Source organism: Lichenostomus cassidix, chromosome 6 (genome assembly GCF_008360975.1).
Source record: "Lichenostomus cassidix isolate B80296 chromosome 6, HeHo_3.0, whole genome shotgun sequence".
Classification (NCBI taxonomy): Eukaryota; Metazoa; Chordata; class Aves; order Passeriformes; family Meliphagidae; genus Lichenostomus; species Lichenostomus cassidix.
The window spans coordinates 15,837,773-15,857,363 of record NC_139487.1 but is presented as its reverse complement, the minus strand read 5'-3'; the positions used below and the strand labels follow the sequence as shown (position 1 = coordinate 15,857,363).

Here is a 19,591-nt window from a genome sequence, read left to right as displayed (position 1 = left end):
GATCGCTCCGGGTTGGGATCGCTCCGGGTTGGGATCGCTGCGGGATGGGATCGCTGCGGGACGGGATCGCTGCGGGACGGGATCGCTGTGGGATGGGATCGCTGTGGGACGGGATCGCTGTGGGATGGGATCGCTGCGGGACGGGATCGCTGTGGGACGGGATCGCTGTGGGACGGGATCGCTGTGGGACGGGATCGCTCCGGGTTGGGATCGCTGTGGGACGGGATCGCTGTGGGACGGGATCGCTGTGGGATGGGATCGCTGTGGAACGGGATCGCTGTGGAACGGGATCGCTGTGGGACGGGATCGCTGTGGGACGGGATCGCTGTGGGACGGGATCGCTGTGGGACAGGATCGCTGTGGGATGGAGCCGCAGCACCAAGGCCCGGCGCTAGGAGGCTCCCGCCGCGCGCGCCTGCGCACTAGCCGGCGCTGCCCGGATCCCTCCGCCGGGCGCAGCGCCCGCCCGGAGCGCGTGCAGGCCCCGGGGCCGTGAGGGGCGGCGGGGCTGCGCGGGGAGCCGGCCCGGCCATGGCGGGGCGAAGGTGCGCGGGCGGCGCGGCCGCTCTGGCCGAGGCGCCGGGCTGCGGCGCGGCGGCGGCGGAGCCGGCCCGGGAGCTGTTCGAGGCCTGCAGGAACGGGGACGTGGAGCGGGTCAAGCGGCTGGTGCGGCCCGAGAACGTGAACAGCCGGGACACGGCGGGCAGGAAGTCCAGCCCGCTGCACTTCGCCGCAGGTACCGGAGCGGGGGTAGCTGGGGGCAGCGCCGCCTCCCCGGGGCGTCGGGCCGGGCCGCGGGGGAGCGCAGGGCCGCTCGGGCCTCGCCTGTCGGGCCGGGCGCAGTGCGGGGTTCGAGCGCTCCGCCGGCCCCGAGCATCGCATCGCCCCTGCCCGGCCCGGGGCCGTTCGGTGTCACCCACGCCGTGCGGGTCGCCGAACGGTACAGCTCGTCTGGTCTCTTACTTCCTTTTTCTTTTTTTTTTTTTAATCTTTCCCCTTTTTTTGGAAACAAACCTCGGTTGGGTTTGAGGACACATCTGGAGTGGGGTTTGTACTGTTCGTGTTGTGACACGTGAGCTCTGACAGTTCTCACGGGTTTCTGCAGGCCTGCGCTTTTTTAGAATTGAACCCAGGAAGGTACTTGTCAGATGAAACCGTTTCTAAGCTTTTTGCCTTCTTATCTTTAACAAATGGACTTTGTTAATTCAGGACGTAAGTAAGCAAATAACTGACGTCACAAGACAACTGCTTTCACTGGCAACAGGCCAGAAGATTGTATCCCACCTTTTCAGACAAAGACCTGACTGTGACTGTTGTTTTCATGTTGGTTGTTTTGGTTTCATTACAGCCTCAGATGTAGGACCCCAAGGCTGAGCGGCTGCAGAAGACAGCAGCTTCTTTTCAGCTACACAATATGGATAGTAACAAAGATGTTTGTTTCTTATTAGACTGTCTTGGAAAAGGTTTCTGCTTAAGGTTGTAGATGTTAAGAGGTCACGACTCAGACTTAAGAGATCTAAGTTCTTGAAAGCTTGCTCAGGACAGCAGTATTTAATAAATTTAGAGAAGCTTGATTGACAAGAGAGCCCTGGAGACAACTTAAAATATCCTATCAGAGGAAAGTGGTTTTTGTAGCTATTTTTTATGTGCAGCAATCCTGCCTTTGTACTAATAAACTCTGAACTTCTCAACAACTGTGTGTGCTTTAGAGCGTTTTGGAGAAGTGAGGGGTGGTTTTTACTTATTTGCTTTTTGTAAGTTTGGGGTTTTTTTGCCTAAGATGTTTCTTATTCACTATAGTGATCTGGTTTCTCTCTGTGGACAGGAATGATCTGTTGAATCCTGATCTGTAGAAAGAATTTTCTTTAAAAAATACTTAGCTTTAAGTTCATGTAGTTGTTAGATTTCTAATTTAAACAGGTTGGTGTGTAAATGGGAGACACTGTTGCCATGCCAGAGTCTTCTTCAGACTCGGTACAGAGAAATGAATTGCTCCTCTCACGGGCCTGTAGGAGATGCTGAGAGTTTCTGGTTAACATGTGATAGAAAACACTTGTGTGATTTCTCGATGGAACTCTTTTTACTGCCTCGAGTCGAACTCTGCTGTTGTCAGCCCACCTGCAGTAGACTCTGTGTGAAAGGTGGACATAAGTATCTCTTGGACTTGGGGCTTACTGGTGTTGTTTGGGTTTGCCTTTCCCCTATTATTCACAGTTGCAGTAATACTTACTCCCCTATTATTCACAGTTGCAGTAATACTAACCCCTTTTGTCTTCTGCCTCTAAAGGAGTCACATTCCAGGAAGTAAAAGCAAGAATCTGTTGTATTCCTGCTTTGTTTATCCTAGTTGTCTGGGTGTTCTTAGAAAATACATTACAAAACTTCTCTGACTAGTTTCATTCAGTTTCGAGACTTCTTTTTTGGAGGAGTTGGAGCTGAAATACACCATGTTTTGTACTGCCCTTTTTTCCTTTTTTAGTGGCATTCTGGGTCTGAACTTGGGTTCTATTTTTAAGTATTTTGCCAGATCTTATCTAACAATTAAAAAAAAAATCCTCCTTTTCCATGTATCAGTTTGTAAAGGTGGTTTTAACGTAAAAAATCCTAAAAATACTTCAGGCTCTCCCTGGGAATGTGTCATTATCAGAAGTAACACATTGGAGTTTTCCTAGAGGTTGCTCTTTGGTTTTTGTAGTACACAGCTGTGCATGTGATAGCTAAGTTATCCTGAAGCTTTAGTCAGGAGCCCACCACCCTTCACAATAAAATAGGTTCCATCCTCTCCCATCATAAGCTGTATAGACTTCAAGTCAGTCTTTTTCATGACAGCGTGTGTCAAACTTCAAAGTATAACAAGGTTTTAAGGACTTTGCATGTACCAAAATGCCCTTCCTGCAATCTAAAATTCATCAAAAATACGAACACCCAGGGTAGGGTAGAAGAATTTGAGCTTAGTTCTTTCTGTTAGCTTTTTATCTTATCAAAAGTAGCTGAATGTCAATTATGACACCCAGTGGCTGTAAATAAATACCTTTTTTAATTATATACAGTTGCACATTTCTACGATGATTAATAATTGGGAATTGTCAGCTTAAAATTTGCAACTTTAAAGGGAAGAAGTGCAGTGAGGTGCTCGGCTGTCACAGGTGGTAGTGTCAGCTCGAGGTCCTGAGTAACTAGCCCTTCTTCTTTGCAATAAAAAAGTGTTCATGATGATGAGGGCGTTACCTTGCACAGTTGTGAGCTGCGATCCCATTTAGGCAGTCTATTGATAAAAGCTCAAGAGCCATAAAAACTCCCTACCCCTTAAAATTATGATGTTGGGGGGTTTTAAAGTGTTGAAATAGTTTTTACTGCTGCCAAATAATGGTAAAGAGGAGCTGTTAGAACAGGTTGTGGCTGCCTTCCCTGTGTCAGCAAAGGCTGTCCCCTCTTTCCACTCTGAGGGAAAGCAACAGAGGCAGTTTGTGGTGCAGTTTGGTCACTTCCTCTGTGCTCATGCATCCTTTAGAAAGCAATGGGAAAATAATTCTCCTTCCATATATGGTGCCCTCTTGTAACGATGCTTCCCCGAGGAAGTAAGGAATCCCTGCTGTGCACTCAGTGCTGGAGAAAAGTTACAAAAATTGATGTGATACAAATTAGTTATTTTCAGCAACATTAAATTACCTACAGGTTGTTGAGGGGTGTTGCTGTACTTAAGGCACTTTCGGAATGGATGCAGGCTTTGCTCAGAGAGAAACTATGGATTGCTTATGAATTGTATCTGATTGAACCTGTGTGCTAAATAGAGGGATCTGAGGGAGTTCTCTATGCCTATAGTAAGGTTTACTACAGCTGATTTTCAATTATAATGTGGATTCCTGCTAAGGAATTTTACCCACAAAAACATGGCTATACGTCAATATTTTGAGAGATAGGAATGCCTTCTGTACAAGAATGAGTGGTTTAGCTCCCAGATATGTAGCTTCTGGATGAAGAATTTGATCAAAGACTTTTCTAACGTAATTGCAGTAGTTCTGGAAAACATTTTTTGGTACTCAGAGAAGAAAATACCAAGCAGTTTGTCTTCAAATAATAGTTTTGATTGCATGTTTGCAGGACTCTGGCACTTATGAAAGTCTCTTTTGAACAGATTCTCAAAATAATTTAGTAAGTTTTGAGTATACATTCAAACCAGAAACAGAATTTTTTTGAAAGCATGAAGAATCAAGAAAAATATCAGGACACATTTAAGAAAATAACAGTATTTATAACAGTTAGAATAGCTGAATGTATTTAAGAATGAGAAATATGATGCATATAATGTAATATAGACAAGGCTGCATAGGTATAGCTACTAATATTTTTTTTTGGCAGCAGAAATATGCATGCATGTGCAGTGAATATGACTTACTGTGCCTGTGCAGATAAATTGGTTTTGCATGGACCATGTGTCTGATCCAGTTCTCATCCCAAGTGTGCTGAGCTCCTGTTCTCTTGTTAGGACAGGCAAGGCAGGTAAGTGTCATGTTGAGACTCAAAAGTGAATTTGCTGTAGGGTCTGTGGTTCTGTCGTAGGCAAGGTGCTAGTAAGCTAACATTTGTATCATTAGTATTGTATTTTGAAGAAGCACATCACCAGTATAGCCTTGTGACTTACTTGAAAATGCCTTGAAGTTCATTCTGGGATTTAAAAGTTTGACATCAAATGATTGTTATAATAATGACAAATCTGTGTTGAATGTGGTTCCATACCAGACTTTTGAGGGAAGAAGAGAAAAGTTAGAATTTAACTAAAGTTTTTCTGAATACTTGTCCTGGCCTCTTTCTCTAACACACACAGCTTTTCTACAAGGTTTTCTCTTAGCAAGTGGGATCCAAAAATTGCTTAACAATGGCAGTGGTTTTTCTGGAGCTCCAGATGGTGAAAGTGCTTCTTGCTCCCAGAGAGGGATTTACTGAAGTCAGGTTTAGTGAAGAACGTGCTCTGAAAAGGTTGAGTCACAGCTAAGCTAAAACCAGAAGTTCAGTTATAACTGAAATGCTGATACTTCTTGTGTGCTTTGATGACTTTGTCACTGAAATGCTTTCCTGTTACCAGGAATATACATAATTTCTTGGTTATGGTTGGGACTTAAACCTACCATGGACATTCTATGGGTTACCTGTAACAAAGTTTATCTTTGCTACAATCTGGATATCAGTGGTTTTGGCAATTGTACGGTTATTCCCTCTGAGGGGCAAGCTCAAGACTTCATCGAGATCTTGATCTGTTCAGGAAAAGAGTTTGTAACTCAGGTATTTAAAGCAAGGATGGCAAAGTCCTGCACACACAAGTTGTTTCCCAGAAGATACATGGCAGAAGACTGACACATACTAAAATATGGCTCTTACCTGCCCTATTAATTGCTGAGTCCCATGGAAACATTCATGGAACCTTTGAGGTGGCCTTTGGAACACGACCAGATGGGTATAATGGCTATAAGCAGAAATCCTAAAGCATTCTGGCTCAATGTGGAAATAGTAGAGCAAATATAGATACAGTTTGATGTCCTAGTTCATTTGCCATTATATAAATATGCAAGAGACAGCTGAAATTCAAGAGAGCTGTATTAAGATAGACATTGTTTCAGTAATCTTGAATATTATTTTTCTACTGATTTTAATGTAATTTTTGAGTGTTCAAAAACATCATTAGTGTGTAAAGGTTCCTTTAGTAAACCAGTTGTGATTGTCCTTAGGATTAGTTACTGTAATTTGAGTTTGTTGCTTCAATCTGCATGTGTGCTGCAGGGATTCCTCTTACCCCACCCTGACACATTTTCTCCTTTTTCCTCTTCCAGGTTTTGGTCGGAAGGATGTAGTTGAATATTTACTTCAAAGTGGTGCCAATGTCCACGCCCGAGATGATGGAGGCCTTATTCCTCTTCACAACGCTTGCTCTTTTGGCCATGCTGAAGTTGTCAACCTTCTCTTGCGGCACGGTGCAGATCCTAATGCTCGGGATAATTGGAATTACACTCCTCTTCATGAAGCTGCCATTAAGGGGAAGACAGATGTCTGCATTGGTAATTTTCTCCCACTCTTCCTGTGACTGACTCACTTGTTTTCACTGTGAAAAATCAAGAACCTTTTAAAGACCATTTTTACTCTGTGAGGCTATGGCTTATACAAGGGTTAAAAGTAAAAATCTTTCATAAATTTCAGTTCACTTGTCACTGTTACAAGAAACAAGTTTTTGGGTCTACTTTTTATAATTACATACCTATAAAGGTTCACACTGACATCATGGGGAAAATGCTTTAGATTGACATGATGGAGCTAAATTCTATTTCAGCCTAGACTCTTATGCTGCCTTCTTCTGCTGACCACAGTGCAGTGGAACAAGCAAAAGTGATCTTAACAATAAGTTCATTCTGTCTTATGTGTAGCAGCCATGTTAAATTAGTTAAGGACAGGAAAACTTCAATTATATTGGCTACTTGTTTTACCTACACAGTTCTTAAGAGGAACGTTTTAAGGAAGAGGTAGAAAGTTAGATATGTGGTCAAGAAGCATTTCTTGATTGTGTGGTTTGCTGTCATTTATTTTAAGGAACACATCTAGAGAGCTGTGAGAGGCCAAACTTTGCCTGTTTGGCATGAATATGAGTGAAATATGCACAGCCTGCACTGTTGTCTACTGGTCAGGACATAAGCACTTGGGGATTTGGGGCAGCATGATCTGGAGCTGATGGAAAATAGTTGCTGAGTTTTTGTAGTGCGTCAGTCACAAGCTTTCAACTGAGATTGCCTCTTGTCAGTCTGTGGTTGTTCTCTATCTGCTCTGCTTTTTTCTCTTAAAATGTGTCTAGACGTGTTTCGCTAAATACACTGGTCACAGATGACACTGCAAACGTCTGACATTAAAAGTTTGAGACAGGAAATTAGGATCTTCAGAAGTATCTGGATGTTTCTTTTGTTGCTTGCAGATTACAGTAATGATATGTCTCATAAGCCTTGTCTTGTAGAATTGTTTTCTCATGGAAAATTTTGGCATTTTTGTAGTACTGTTGCAGCATGGTGCTGAACCAACCATCCGGAACACAGATGGAAGAACAGCTTTGGATTTAGCAGACCCGTCTGCAAAAGCAGTGCTGACTGGTAAGTGATAATCTTTAGATTACTGTATGACTAGTAACAGTTGAACTAATGTAATACAGTAGTTTGGGGGTTGTCTTTTTGATACTACTTTAACTTGTCTCTGGTGTATAATTCTAAATAGAAATTCCCTTATGGCTTTCATCATTTCAGTCACGGCATGTGTTCTGGATAGTTTATTGTGCTAGTTCAGTAAGGAACTGTGAAACTTTTAGAATCATAGAATGGCTTAGGTTGGAGGGAACCTTAAAGATCACGTAGTTCCAACCCCCTGTCATGGGCAGGAACATTTATTAGACCAGGTTGCCCAGACCCCATCCAACATGGCCTTAAGCACATCCAGGGATGGGGCATCCACAACTTTTCTGGGTAGCCTGTTCCAGTAACTTACTATCCTCTGAGTAAAGAATTTCTTCCTAACTTTTAATCTTCATCTCTCTTCTTTCAGTTTAAAACCATTTCCCTTTGTCCTATCAATACCTGCCTGTGTAAAAATCACCCTTCCTCTTTATCAAAGCTCCCTTTAACAACTGAAAAGAGTACTTTTAAGTAGTTCTAGCACTTACGTTCTCTAAAGTGTTAGAAGAGGAGTATAAGTAGTGAACTTCACATATATAGATATTTATTTCATTGCTAAAGAAAGCTCTTTTGTCTTCTAGGTGAATACAAGAAAGATGAACTCTTAGAAAGTGCCAGGTATGTATGTTTGGAAAATAACTGGAACTAGTTATATTATCAGAATTGTATCTAATTAGATATATAGTCTTTTGAGCCTGCATTCCATCTAGATGCTAAGCTTTGGCTGTTTTCTGTGAATGAAGCTCCAAAAGTAGTTTCATAAATGCATTTTTATTTTCTCTTTACTAGGGACAATACAGAGGGGAATGTGTTGCTTCAAATCTGCTGAATGTTATTCTGGCTTTGTATTTTTCATTGCTATAAGCTACTAAAAATTGGGATAAGAATATTTCTGCCCATTTAATATCTTGTTTTTCAGGAGTGGAAACGAGGAAAAGATGATGTCTCTTCTTACACCATTAAATGTTAACTGTCATGCAAGTGATGGCAGAAAGGTATTTTTGTTTAAAACCTAATGTAAAATTAGTTATCTCTTACATGATTCACAGTTACTGTTTAACCAGATTTTTAAAATGTTAAACATAAAATCTATTTTTTTCACTGTATGTGGGAAAATAAGATTCGACCTCTCTAGCAGCCAACTGATGTTTTGTGTGTTTGTTTTGTAGTCTTAAAAGGACTATGTAGGTAGTTCTATATAGGAACAATAAACAAACACCTTTTCAATTGAAACTTCTGCTTGACCTTCATATCTGCAGTGATAAAGGAGCAAAGCCTTTTCACAGATTCTTGTCACTCTCAGGGAGAAACACACAGGCCCTTTATTTGACATGCACCCTTAGGCAAGTTACTGCTCCTCTTTCAGGAGCGAGCTGTTCATTGCTGTAAGTAATGGCAAAGAAATACATGTCAACTATTCAAAATCTCCATTCTGAAAAATCCTGAGTCTTTTTGATTCAGCCCCTAGCCTAGGAAGGTTCAGGTTATTGAGTATCACTTAGCATCCTTGTTCTTGTTAAGTATGTGTATACTCATTCACCTAAGTTTTGATCTAGTTACTTCCCCTTTTTAAGGCTTTGTGGTAAGGTACTGGCATCTCTAAAACACTGATGCATCTCTGTTTTCTCATCTGGTTATGAGGTTCATCCTCTAGGAGTTGTAGAAATCTGGTTCAGTGGATGGGTTTGTAAGTGCAGAGGATAAGATTTCTCCTCACTAATTTGTAGCTCTGGCCTTAGTGCTGCTGATGCTTGAATGCATTTTTTAGAAAAGGTTGTAGAGCAGTTATCTGTCTGCTCTGTGGAAGGTGAGAGTTTAGAAGAGATGAAATTTCCCCCACACCCCACTCATTTACTGCACTCACAAATATAGATAACAATCACTCTTGATAATTTCTAAGCTTATTTCACTGATTGGCAGAAAGACTTCTTCATAGTTTACCAGTCATTGTTTCTAATGGCCTTCCTACTTCCCTTTCACAAGGACATAGTTTGTGCCAGCAAACTGTTTATAGCTATGGTAGGCTGAAAACCAAAAATGGCCTTTGTATTAGTGATGGAATAAATTTTGGGATTTGTGTTTATGTTGATTTTAAGAGTAGTCAGTGAACAATAAACATAGTTATAAAACGTCTGATTCAAGCACTCTGGGGTTTTTTTAATCTTGTAAGTCTTGAAGCTCTTCAGTATTTAGTACTGTTAACAAGTTGTGAAAAAAGAAATATAAAATCAGCCTTGATTTTGCATTACTGATTTATTCTACATTCTGTCATTTCAGTCTACTCCATTACATTTAGCAGCTGGGTATAACCGTGTAAAAATAGTACAGCTCTTACTGCAGCATGGGGCTGATGTACACGCTAAGGATAAAGGGTAAGTTCCTCTTCCCTTTGTTCAGAATAAATAGAATTTGTTAAAAATCGAGATGAAGTAAAGAGCAGTAATGCTGTTTTAACCATGAAGAATTTCCAACTTGAGACTCTTCTGTCACCTTTAACCTTGCTGTTATGACAAAAATGCAACTTGATTAGTTTTCAAGGGAGAAGATATTATAGCATTGTTCTCATGAAAAAGTGTATATTATTAGAGTCACTCCTGAACATCCCCTGCAGATAGTTCTTCCTGCTTAGGGTTCCAAGTCTGAATGGAACTATTTCATCTGCAGCGAGACAATGTGATTCATTTCTCATCTTCTGATTGCATTAGATGTTCACTGTTCTCATAAATGCTGATGGGATTTTCAGTTTCTTTTTCAGCTTCTTGTTTCCTCTCAGCTTCATTTAAACATTTGTCATATTTTTGTAAAATGTTCAAGGTGAAGCATAGTACCATTTGCAGTGTAATAGATGCATTTGAAATAGAAATAGGTGTACTAAAATAATCATCCTTCTACTTTTTCTTCTGTGTAGAGATCTGGTACCACTTCACAATGCCTGTTCCTATGGTCATTACGAAGTAACAGAGCTTCTAGTAAAGGTTGGTCTTTGAAAGATGAAATTGTGTATTATTAAATAAGAACAGTTAGTAATAGACTAATACAAGTTCTATATTTTTTAATTTTTACATAGATTTACAAAACTTAATTATAAATTGCTTTTGCTCTACATGTTTGTGATTATTAAGCTGGTGCTATAGACTCTTCTGCTTGCAAGGAAACTTTATCAGTGTGCTTTCTGTTTTTAACTCTCTGCTCTGAAGTTGAATATTTTCGTACCACCAAGTAAATACTGCTTGTCTCAATCTTTCTACACTCACCCAAAAACACTCCACCAAAAAAACCCTAAAAGCTGAGTGATATTTTGAGTTTGACAGTAGAAAAATATTTTAGAAGACAAAGCAGTAAGAGGTGTTTAAAAAGAATACTGGTAAAGGTAATAACTGTTTTAAAATTAAGGAGCAATCAGTCTTTTGAGGAAATGAACTTTACACCATCAGTTCTGGCCCTGAATTGTAGCCTTCACCCTAAAGAAAGAGAAACGTGTCAGTTTTCCTAACATAAGTTAACTTTTGGAACCGAAGTGGTTTATCTGGATTATATTAATCTTGAAGATAAGTATGATGCACGTTAAACTAGTAGCTTGAAGATGTGACCTGCAAAATAATACGAGTTTTCCACCAAAGAAGTTTTGAGCTGTGCCTATTCTCAGCTGCCACAGCAAATCAAGATTATAACAACTAAGGGTGTTCTGTTATTTAACTCCAGACATTTGGCTGCTCAGGGAATAGCTCTTGTTCTGTATGTTTCAGCTCCCCACTGATGCTCTGTCTATTTGTTTAGCAAAAAATTAAGTAAAAAACCCTATTGAAATAAGCTTATATTGTAGTAAGTATAAATAGTCATGATTTTTTTTTTACTTCAGGGGACAGTTGTAAATTGAATTTTTACAAGGGTAGTACTAGATACAAAAAAACCCACAAGTGAACTTCTGCCTATACACTACTGTGTGTCTTAACTATTAAGCTAGAGTTGTATTCCATATTGGATTTCTGCTCCAGAGAATTCTGAATTACTTTTTGCAAAGCCATAGAGTTTTAAGAAAAGCAATGGGAAAGAGCATATACTTGCTTACAGACTGAACTTGAAGTGCAATCAGAATGTTACTGGAGAAGAATTACACATATGTTATTCATCCAAGAACACTACTTGTAGAATTTTGTGCTTAAATTTTTTGAAATGAAGTTAACTTTGAGTGCCCATCTCCTTTTAGATACCATGGTACTCATATCTTGGGGATTATTCACAGAACATGTATTTATCTTAGTGCAGCTGTTCACTCTAGACATTTTCTAGAGCTGCAAGGAGCAGGAGCTTATTCACAGGTGATTTGGAGAATATAAATATTTCTCTTTCTCTGATTTGATGTGTAGCAGAGCTCCTTTCCTTTCAGAGATGCTGGAAAAAGCCTGAAAAGACTAGCCAGCCTTTGGCTTCTTTGAATGTACCTGTGGGACACCAGAGCATTAAAAACCGCGATATGCTGAAATGTGTTAGATTGAAAATTAGTGTCTTGGAAACAGTTTGTAATAAGCATTGATTTTTATTTTAACAGTCTACTGTGTTAAAACTAATAACATAGTTTTTCTAACGTTCTGGTTTTGATTGAATCTTTTTTTACCCATTTCCCTTTCAAGCATGGAGCATGTGTGAATGCAATGGATCTGTGGCAATTCACCCCTCTGCATGAAGCAGCTTCTAAGAACAGGGTGGAAGTATGTTCTCTTTTGTTAAGTTATGGTGCTGACCCAACACTGTTGAACTGTCACAACAAAAGCACCATTGATTTGGCTCCAACACCCCAATTAAAAGAACGATTAGCATGTGAGTATAAAGTGAGATCAGTTCTACAGTTACAGCTTGTAATGTGTGATTCCATTCCCTAGACAGCAACCTGCGAGAAACCAGATTTTGAAAATGCTTACACTTCAAAAGCAACTGTGCAGTATTGTGCAGTACGTTTCACTTTTGTAATTTGAGATTGCTAGATTTTCTGAATGTAGACATTTAACATAATTTTACTGTCAGTTTTATAGTGAAGTGGTTGTGATGGGTTTTGTAGCTTTTCCCCAGTTACATGCTTTCCCTCATGACCTTGCCAATACACTTTTCATTTTCCATGCTTGCTTCTGTCATTGCATCAAGATTGTTGAAATATTAATTTTTATTCCACAGTGTTTTATTTGAAGAAAAGAAAAAATAACTATTTAGAATGCTGAATACATTTGAGTCTGCCACAATCACTGAAAGAAATCGATGAAGGGCATTGATTTTTTTGTCCAGCAAACAAAAAAAGAGTTGAAAAGAGTGACCTGTTTCTGTCCTTGCGTGGTCAAGCAATAACCTTCTGGGATATTTACAAAAACTGTCAGTAAATATTACACTAGGCTTCATGCTAGCATCTAGAAATGGTTTTCCAAAAATAGGTCAGAAGTAGAGATTTATATATGCTTGAGTTGGTACATATGTGAACAGTAGAACCTACAAAGTGTTGAGTGAAATAGATCTTGTGCAGCCAGTTGGGATGTCTCTGGCTTTGTTTTAGAAACAAAGCCAAATTTGTGTTGTGTTTTGACTTAACTAACTAGTTCTGTCAAGTGATGTAAAAGCTTGAGTCAGACTTGGAAATGTGTGCACCATGGTCTGCTGGATAAAATGAATATTTATTTCTAACTGAAAGAAGCAAATCTCTTGATCCTTCTTGAGCTAAGGAGTGTAACCCTCTGCTGTGTATTTCTTTGTTTTTTTAAAGATGAATTCAAAGGTCACTCACTGCTACAGGCTGCAAGAGAATCAGATGTAGCTCGTATAAAGAAACATCTTTCTTTGGAAACAGTGAACTTCAAGCATCCTCAGACACATGAGACAGCATTGGTAATATCTCAGGATTTATTGATGATTTTGCATATATTGTGGCTAAACTATGTAATAGTTTAACAATAAAAATTGCAGTGTCAAATGGTGTAATTCAGACCAACCTGGAATAACCAGTGTCTAGCTAAACAAGTAACACTGATTAATATTTTGCTCTTAAAGTTAAGACTAACTTAAATTGCCTTTCTAGGTTGTCTAAATGACGGATTTTTGTAGAATAGTCTATTTTAAGCAACAGCAAGTTATGTATGTTAGCTTTGTTTTGATGGTTTCCAGCAGTTATTGGAAAGTGAGTTCTGGAAAATAACAGAATAAATCCAAAAGCCCATGTGGAATCTTCCCAATGAATAAGCTTCTACATGTTTGGGCTTTTTTTTCTCTTGACTTTGTATACCACCACCTCTTAACAGCTAGCTGATCAGCAAGTAGTAAAACCTATATATTGCTAGCTAGTGATTAATCCTAAATCTTTTAATGTTCACAGCACTGTGCTGCTGCATCTCCCTATCCTAAGAGGAAACAAGTATGCGAATTGCTGCTGAGGAAAGGAGCCAATATCAATGAAAAAACAAAAGAGTGAGTAGTTACAAATGAATACTTCTAAGTATTTGTTCAGAAAATTTTGCAAAACATGTTTTGAATTTTTCCTTTTTTTTTAAGCTTCTTGACTCCTCTGCATGTGGCATCAGAAAAGGCTCATAATGATGTTGTTGAAGTAGTTGTGAAACATGAAGCTAAGGTATGAGTATCATACTTTCTTTTGTTGACGTTATTGTACTATATAGGTGTTCATGCCATGAGAATGGACAGCTGAGTAGACAGGCCTTTCTAAAATAATTAGTTTTGGAAGGTTCTAGATTCATAGACCAGCTCTGGGCCATCAATCCCATCAGTACAGCCCTATACATTATAGAATCATTATTGCTTTGGTCCTGTTTTTAAGACATGCAGGTGTAATTCTCTCTGTGAACAGAAAACTTTTAAAGTGTCTTATTCAGCGCTTCATTGTCCTGCAGAAATAATGAAATACATAAGGAAAAAAGTTGGGGGTGTTTATAACAGCAAGAAGCTAAACTGAACTGTGTGACAGGTACACTTTACATGATATCGTGTGCACTAAAAATTACAATGAAGGCAAAATGTTGAGTCATAACACAGTGATTAGTTCAGACTTCCACAAAAAGAAAATGTGGAGAGACTCCCTGTACTGCTTGAATCCTCCAAGATTGTGAGTTGAATGTCTCCAATGGAAATTATAGCCTGACTGCTGTAAAGTTTCTAAAACCAGAGGAAGAGCAGAGAATAAAAATAAGGTTTGGATGCAGAGTTTTAAATTGTTGAATACACTTTGAGCCAACACATAGGAAGTCCTCAGTCTGAAAAACCACAATAAGCCAATGCAGGTAAAAATGGTTCTACATGTTGACACTGAAGATCTGTACTGCCAGGAGCAAAATAATGGATTACTCCTGTTTGTGGTAAAAATGCACTGGATTATTCACACGCCTCTAAAAGGGGGCTACTTTATGAAATGCTTGAAATATCATCACCTTTGGAAATGCGCTGAAGATGTTCTTTTTATTAAAGTAAGAATACTACTTGTGAAATGTTCCCAGTCAGTAATGAAAACATCTTTAATACTAGCTTGATGGTGGTATTCTTTGTGTTGTTTTTAGGTTAATGCATTAGATAATCTTGGCCAGACCTCTCTTCATAGAGCAGCACATTGTGGTCATCTTCAGACGTGCAGGTTGCTGCTGAGTTCTGGATGTGATCCTTCCATCGTGTCTCTGCAGGGCTTTACAGCCTTACAAATGGGGACTGAAAGTGTGCAACAGCTACTGCAAGGTCTGCTGAGTTATTCAAGATTCACTGTGGTGCTTTGTTTTACTTGCATTTTACGTGCTGTCAAATAATAATGAAGACTGGTCAAAAAAAATTTCTATAAAAGACGGTACTAGGTTGTGGAGTTTTATTCCCCAGTTAACAGTATCATTTACTGTCTAGATCGTCAGAGGTGAAGATTTTGGGATATAGCCACCTGGGATAATTTTATAAAAATCCTGACCTAGGGTGGGGGGAATCTTGAAAGTAGAAAATAAATTTCTAAAACAAAAAATGTCTGGTTTGCATTTGTGAGTGGAGGCAATAGTGTAAATGGATTCTCAGGAGTAAGGTTTGGACATTGTACACATACATAAACTTGATATAGTCTAATTCTAAAACTGAAGTAAGAATGCTTCGTTGGTTCCACAATATTCCAAAACTTACAGGGAGCATGTTGCAAAAGTCAGCTTCATGAACAGTATTAGTTCTAGCAGCTATAGTTGTAGATAGCAAACAGAGATAGAACTTGTCAAAAATTGGTTAACTTTATTTCAAGGATTTCCCTTAAAAAATCTCAAGTTATTTCCTGTCTTAACAAATTTCTTCAACTGCCTATACTTATCTGTCATTCAATCTCATTTATTTTGCAGAAGGTATCCCATTAGGTAATTCTGATGCAGATCGACAGTTGCTGGAGGCTGCAAAGGCTGGAGATGTGGATACTGTAAAAGTAAGCTTAAACCTCTCCTTAAAAACAGGGGGGAATTTGTTATGGTTTAACCCCAGCCAGCAACCAAGCCCCACACAGCTGCTTGCTCACTCCCCCACCAGCAGGATTGGGAGAGGAATGGAAGGGTAAAAGTTGGAAAACTCGTGGGTTGAGATAAAAACTGTTTAATAGAGAAAGCAAAAGCCACGCATGCAAGCAAAGCAGAACAAGAATGAGTTCACTGTTTCCCCCGGGCAGGTAGGTGTTCAGCCATCCCCAGGAGAGCAGAGCCCCATCACAGGTGTCGGTGACTTGGGACGACAAACTCTATCACTACAAATGTTCCCCCCTTCCTCCTTGTTCCTCCACTTTATGTTCTGATCATGATGTCCTCTGGTCTGGAATATCCCTTTGTTCAGTTGAGGTCACCTGTTCTGGCTATGTCTCCCCCCAGCCTCCTGTGCACCTCCAGTCTCCTCACCAGCATGGCAACATGAAAAGGCCTTGGCTCTGTGCAAGCTCTGCTCAGCAGTGACATCTCTGTATTATCACCCCTGTGCTCAGCATAAATCCAAAACACATTCCCACACCAGCCACTATGAAGACAATTAACTCCACCCCAGCTAAATTAGCACAGAATTAAATCTCAGTGTATAATTTCTCAAAGAAAGCAATCAAACAGCCCTTCACTGGCTGCTTTAGAGTTGTGATTTGTCCTAAAACCTTTGTATTCCACAATTACTACAGATTACAAGTACAATATTCATCACCTCCAGATGTTTGCCTTATATAAAAAGCATAAATAAGTCACAGATGTGGATTTGGGAGCAGGTGGAATTTTTTCTTAGGACACAGTCTGTGAAAAATAAAGAGTGTAAAAATAAACTTTTTTATTGAAAACAGTTATGCAAAATTAGATGTGTATAACATTCTGTGACTAAATTAGAAGTGTCAACACTGTATGTAGTGACATATATTTTGTTTGGGAAAATTGACAGAAGCTGTGTACAGTTCAGAGTGTGAACTGCAGAGATATTGAAGGACGTCAGTCTACACCACTTCATTTTGCAGCTGGATATAACAGAGTATCCGTTGTGGAGTATCTTCTTCAGCATGGAGCAGATGTACATGCAAAAGATAAGGGGTAAATGCTCAAATATATATTCTTTGCAGTTGTAATTGGTCATATCTATCAGTTTTTGAATATTGTTAGATGATAAGCATCTCATTTTTCTTCAGAAATTTTATTTTTTTTTCATGGAAACTTCTGTTAGAATGAAGATGTTGAGAATATCCAAAAGCATTTTGCACTACTTAAGCATCAAGAATTTCTCTGGCCCAGTGTTTTTACTTTTCAGTGCCCCTGCTGATTAGGTTTTTACTGCAGTAGGCATCCCTGCTATATTAGACTGTTGTGGGGGGAGGTTTTGTTATGGTTTGGTTGTCAACAGTGCATTGAGTTTATATCACTTGGTGAAAAAATACCCTATTTTTAAAGAGAATTTTTCACTTCTTTTAAATATTTCCAGAGGACTTGTCCCTTTGCATAACGCTTGCTCATATGGTCACTATGAAGTTGCAGAACTGCTGGTTAAACATGGTGCAGTTGTCAATGTAGCTGACTTGTGGAAATTCACTCCCTTGCATGAAGCTGCAGCAAAAGGAAAATATGAGATTTGCAAGCTCCTGTTACAGGTACTACATATGCTGGGAGGAGGTTACTTTCTTTTCTTTCTTGTACACTCTGAAATGTAAATGGACTTCTTTGAGAAATTGATTTGTGGTTTCTAAAGGATTATAGTTAAGTATTTTCAGCAAAATAGATACTGTTAGCACCTGTGTTGTCCGTTCTCACACAGTAAATGGAAGGCTCTCTGCAGGATTCCAGTATGTGTCAGAATATTTGCTCAACAAGGCATAAGATGCCTAAGATGCAGCATGTTTATTCTACTGATGTACTTATCACCTGTTCTTGATGTGCACAGCATGGAGCTGACCCTACAAAGAAAAACAGGGATGGAAATACTCCTCTAGACCTCGTTAAAGATGGTGATACTGATATTCAAGACCTACTTAGAGGAGACGCAGCTCTCCTAGATGCTGCAAAGAAAGGTTGCTTGGCCCGAGTAAAAAAGCTCTGTTCACCTGACAATGTCAACTGTCGGGACACGCAAGGACGACATTCAACTCCACTGCATTTAGCAGGTCAGTGTTCTAATTGATTGGTTTGATCACTTACAAATCACTGTGGTTGAACTTTTTGTCAGTGCAAGTTTAGAGTGTAGCCTCAAGCTGGAGGATTCAGTACTTTCTCTTTAAAAAAATTAGTATCTAATGCCTATTTCTCTTATATTGCTTTTCAAACTATTAAATTGTTTTCCTGTTCTCTCTAGTCAGAGAGGATCTTTTATTGTCTATTGACAGGTTTTAAAACCAAATATTCTTAAATAGGGTGACACTGTCCTCCCTAGTAGGTATTACACTGTCTTCACTGGGATTGACATTTTAATTTACTTTCAAGTAATTTAAGTGAATTACTACTTCTCTCCAGCCTATTGGGGGTGGTGTTTTAATTCTGTTTATTCTGTTGTTCTGCAACCTTCCAGCTGGTTACAATAATTTGGAGGTTGCAGAGTACCTGTTACAGCATGGAGCAGATGTGAATGCACAGGATAAAGGAGGCTTGATTCCTCTGCATAATGCAGCATCTTATGGGGTAAATATCTCAGACTTTCTTTATTTATTTTTAAAAAAAAAGTGGTACATTTCATTGACAGCACTTTGAGCCAATACTCTGTAGAATGCTTTTGCTATTGAGTTATAATGTAATCTCATGTGTGAGACAGAATGAATAATTAGATCACAGCTTATGTTATAGGTAAAGACTGTTAAGATTTGTAGAATCAGGGATGGAGTTTTCTGAGCATGAACACCTAGAAAGCCAGCAGCTGAAAGGTGTTCTATAAAATGCTGTTCCTTATCTGTGCCAGTCAAATTTTATCAGGAAGATCTCACTTTCACTTACATGACTGCTGTTGAGAATTGTTTTTGTGGACTTCCTGGATCTTTGGGCTTGAATCAAGTCTTTAACCAGAACAGCTGGAGTACTTTCCAAACTGGAAGTTCAGAATCAGGCTTTTTTCCTTTCAGATTCCCCCCGATTTGGAATTTTCTTTTACTCTGACTCTTTTTCACAAGAGAACAAATCTTACTTAATTTTTTACTGGTATGTTATAGGTAAAGAAGGAAACACCTTGATTTAATACTTCTTTTAATCATAATTAAATGCATTCTAAGAAAATTCAGAATTACTCTGATTAGAGAAATAGCAGTAATAGTTCTGAATTGTTTTAATACACTGTGGTACCTTGGAATTTAACAGGTGTTTTTATTTTTCCAGCATGTTGATGTAGCAGCTTTACTTATAAAGTATAATGCATGTGTGAATGCTACAGACAAATGGGCTTTCACACCTCTTCATGAAGCAGCCCAGAAAGGAAGGACTCAGCTTTGTGCCTTGTTGCTGGCACATGGGGCTGATCCTACACTGAAAAACCAAGAAGGACAAACTCCATTGGACCTGGTCTCTGTAAGTCATGGGGCTCTTCTTGGGAAATCTGTACTTATCAATTTGTCATAGCTTGTCCAAAACCTGTCCTTTAAAAAAAAAAAAAAAACAGAAATACAACCACTTCTGTAGAACTTCAAATACTGTGGTTTTGGTGGTGTTTGGATGTGCCTGGCAAGGAAAGTCAGTAGAGCTTTATAAACCTTCTTTAAATAATTTCTTGATTCAGGCATCTTATTTCAGTAGGAGTGGCAGAAAAAAACCCCAAAACACTAATAAAATCAATTAATGGTTATAATTTGATGCATTTAATTCAGTGCTTATAGTTTTATTAATACAAAAATTTTGACAGTAAAATGTAAGCAAACCTTGTAGCAACATAAATTGAAGAAACTATCTGTCTGTAAAATTTTTAGGTGT

At 39.2% G+C, this 19,591-nt stretch overlaps 1 protein-coding gene across 2 annotated transcripts in view; it reads left to right on the top strand.

Annotated features, from left to right (window-relative positions):
• The first annotated feature begins 437 nt into the window (after positions 1 to 437).
• The window catches only part of TNKS2 (tankyrase 2), a 29,884-nt gene continuing 10,730 nt past the window's right edge, over positions 438 to 19,591 (top strand). The window contains exons 1-18 of one of the 2 annotated variants that reach the window (XM_085065248.1): positions 438 to 736; positions 5,826 to 6,050; positions 7,029 to 7,124; positions 7,781 to 7,817; positions 8,119 to 8,194; positions 9,477 to 9,571; positions 10,108 to 10,174; positions 11,831 to 12,017; positions 12,946 to 13,067; positions 13,552 to 13,643; positions 13,728 to 13,806; positions 14,744 to 14,915; positions 15,545 to 15,624; positions 16,602 to 16,747; positions 17,133 to 17,298; positions 17,589 to 17,808; positions 18,210 to 18,319; positions 19,004 to 19,192. In XM_085065248.1, coding sequence (XP_084921374.1) covers positions 532 to 736; positions 5,826 to 6,050; positions 7,029 to 7,124; positions 7,781 to 7,817; positions 8,119 to 8,194; positions 9,477 to 9,571; positions 10,108 to 10,174; positions 11,831 to 12,017; positions 12,946 to 13,067; positions 13,552 to 13,643; positions 13,728 to 13,806; positions 14,744 to 14,915; positions 15,545 to 15,624; positions 16,602 to 16,747; positions 17,133 to 17,298; positions 17,589 to 17,808; positions 18,210 to 18,319; positions 19,004 to 19,192 — 2,364 coding nt within the window. In that variant the 5' untranslated portion in view covers positions 438 to 531. Of the gene's footprint in view, positions 737 to 4,382; positions 4,501 to 5,825; positions 6,051 to 7,028; positions 7,125 to 7,780; positions 7,818 to 8,118; positions 8,195 to 9,476; positions 9,572 to 10,107; positions 10,175 to 11,830; positions 12,018 to 12,945; positions 13,068 to 13,551; positions 13,644 to 13,727; positions 13,807 to 14,743; positions 14,916 to 15,544; positions 15,625 to 16,601; positions 16,748 to 17,132; positions 17,299 to 17,588; positions 17,809 to 18,209; positions 18,320 to 19,003; positions 19,193 to 19,591 lie in introns of those variants that run through there. The other variant, XM_085065251.1, reaches the window with a different exon arrangement.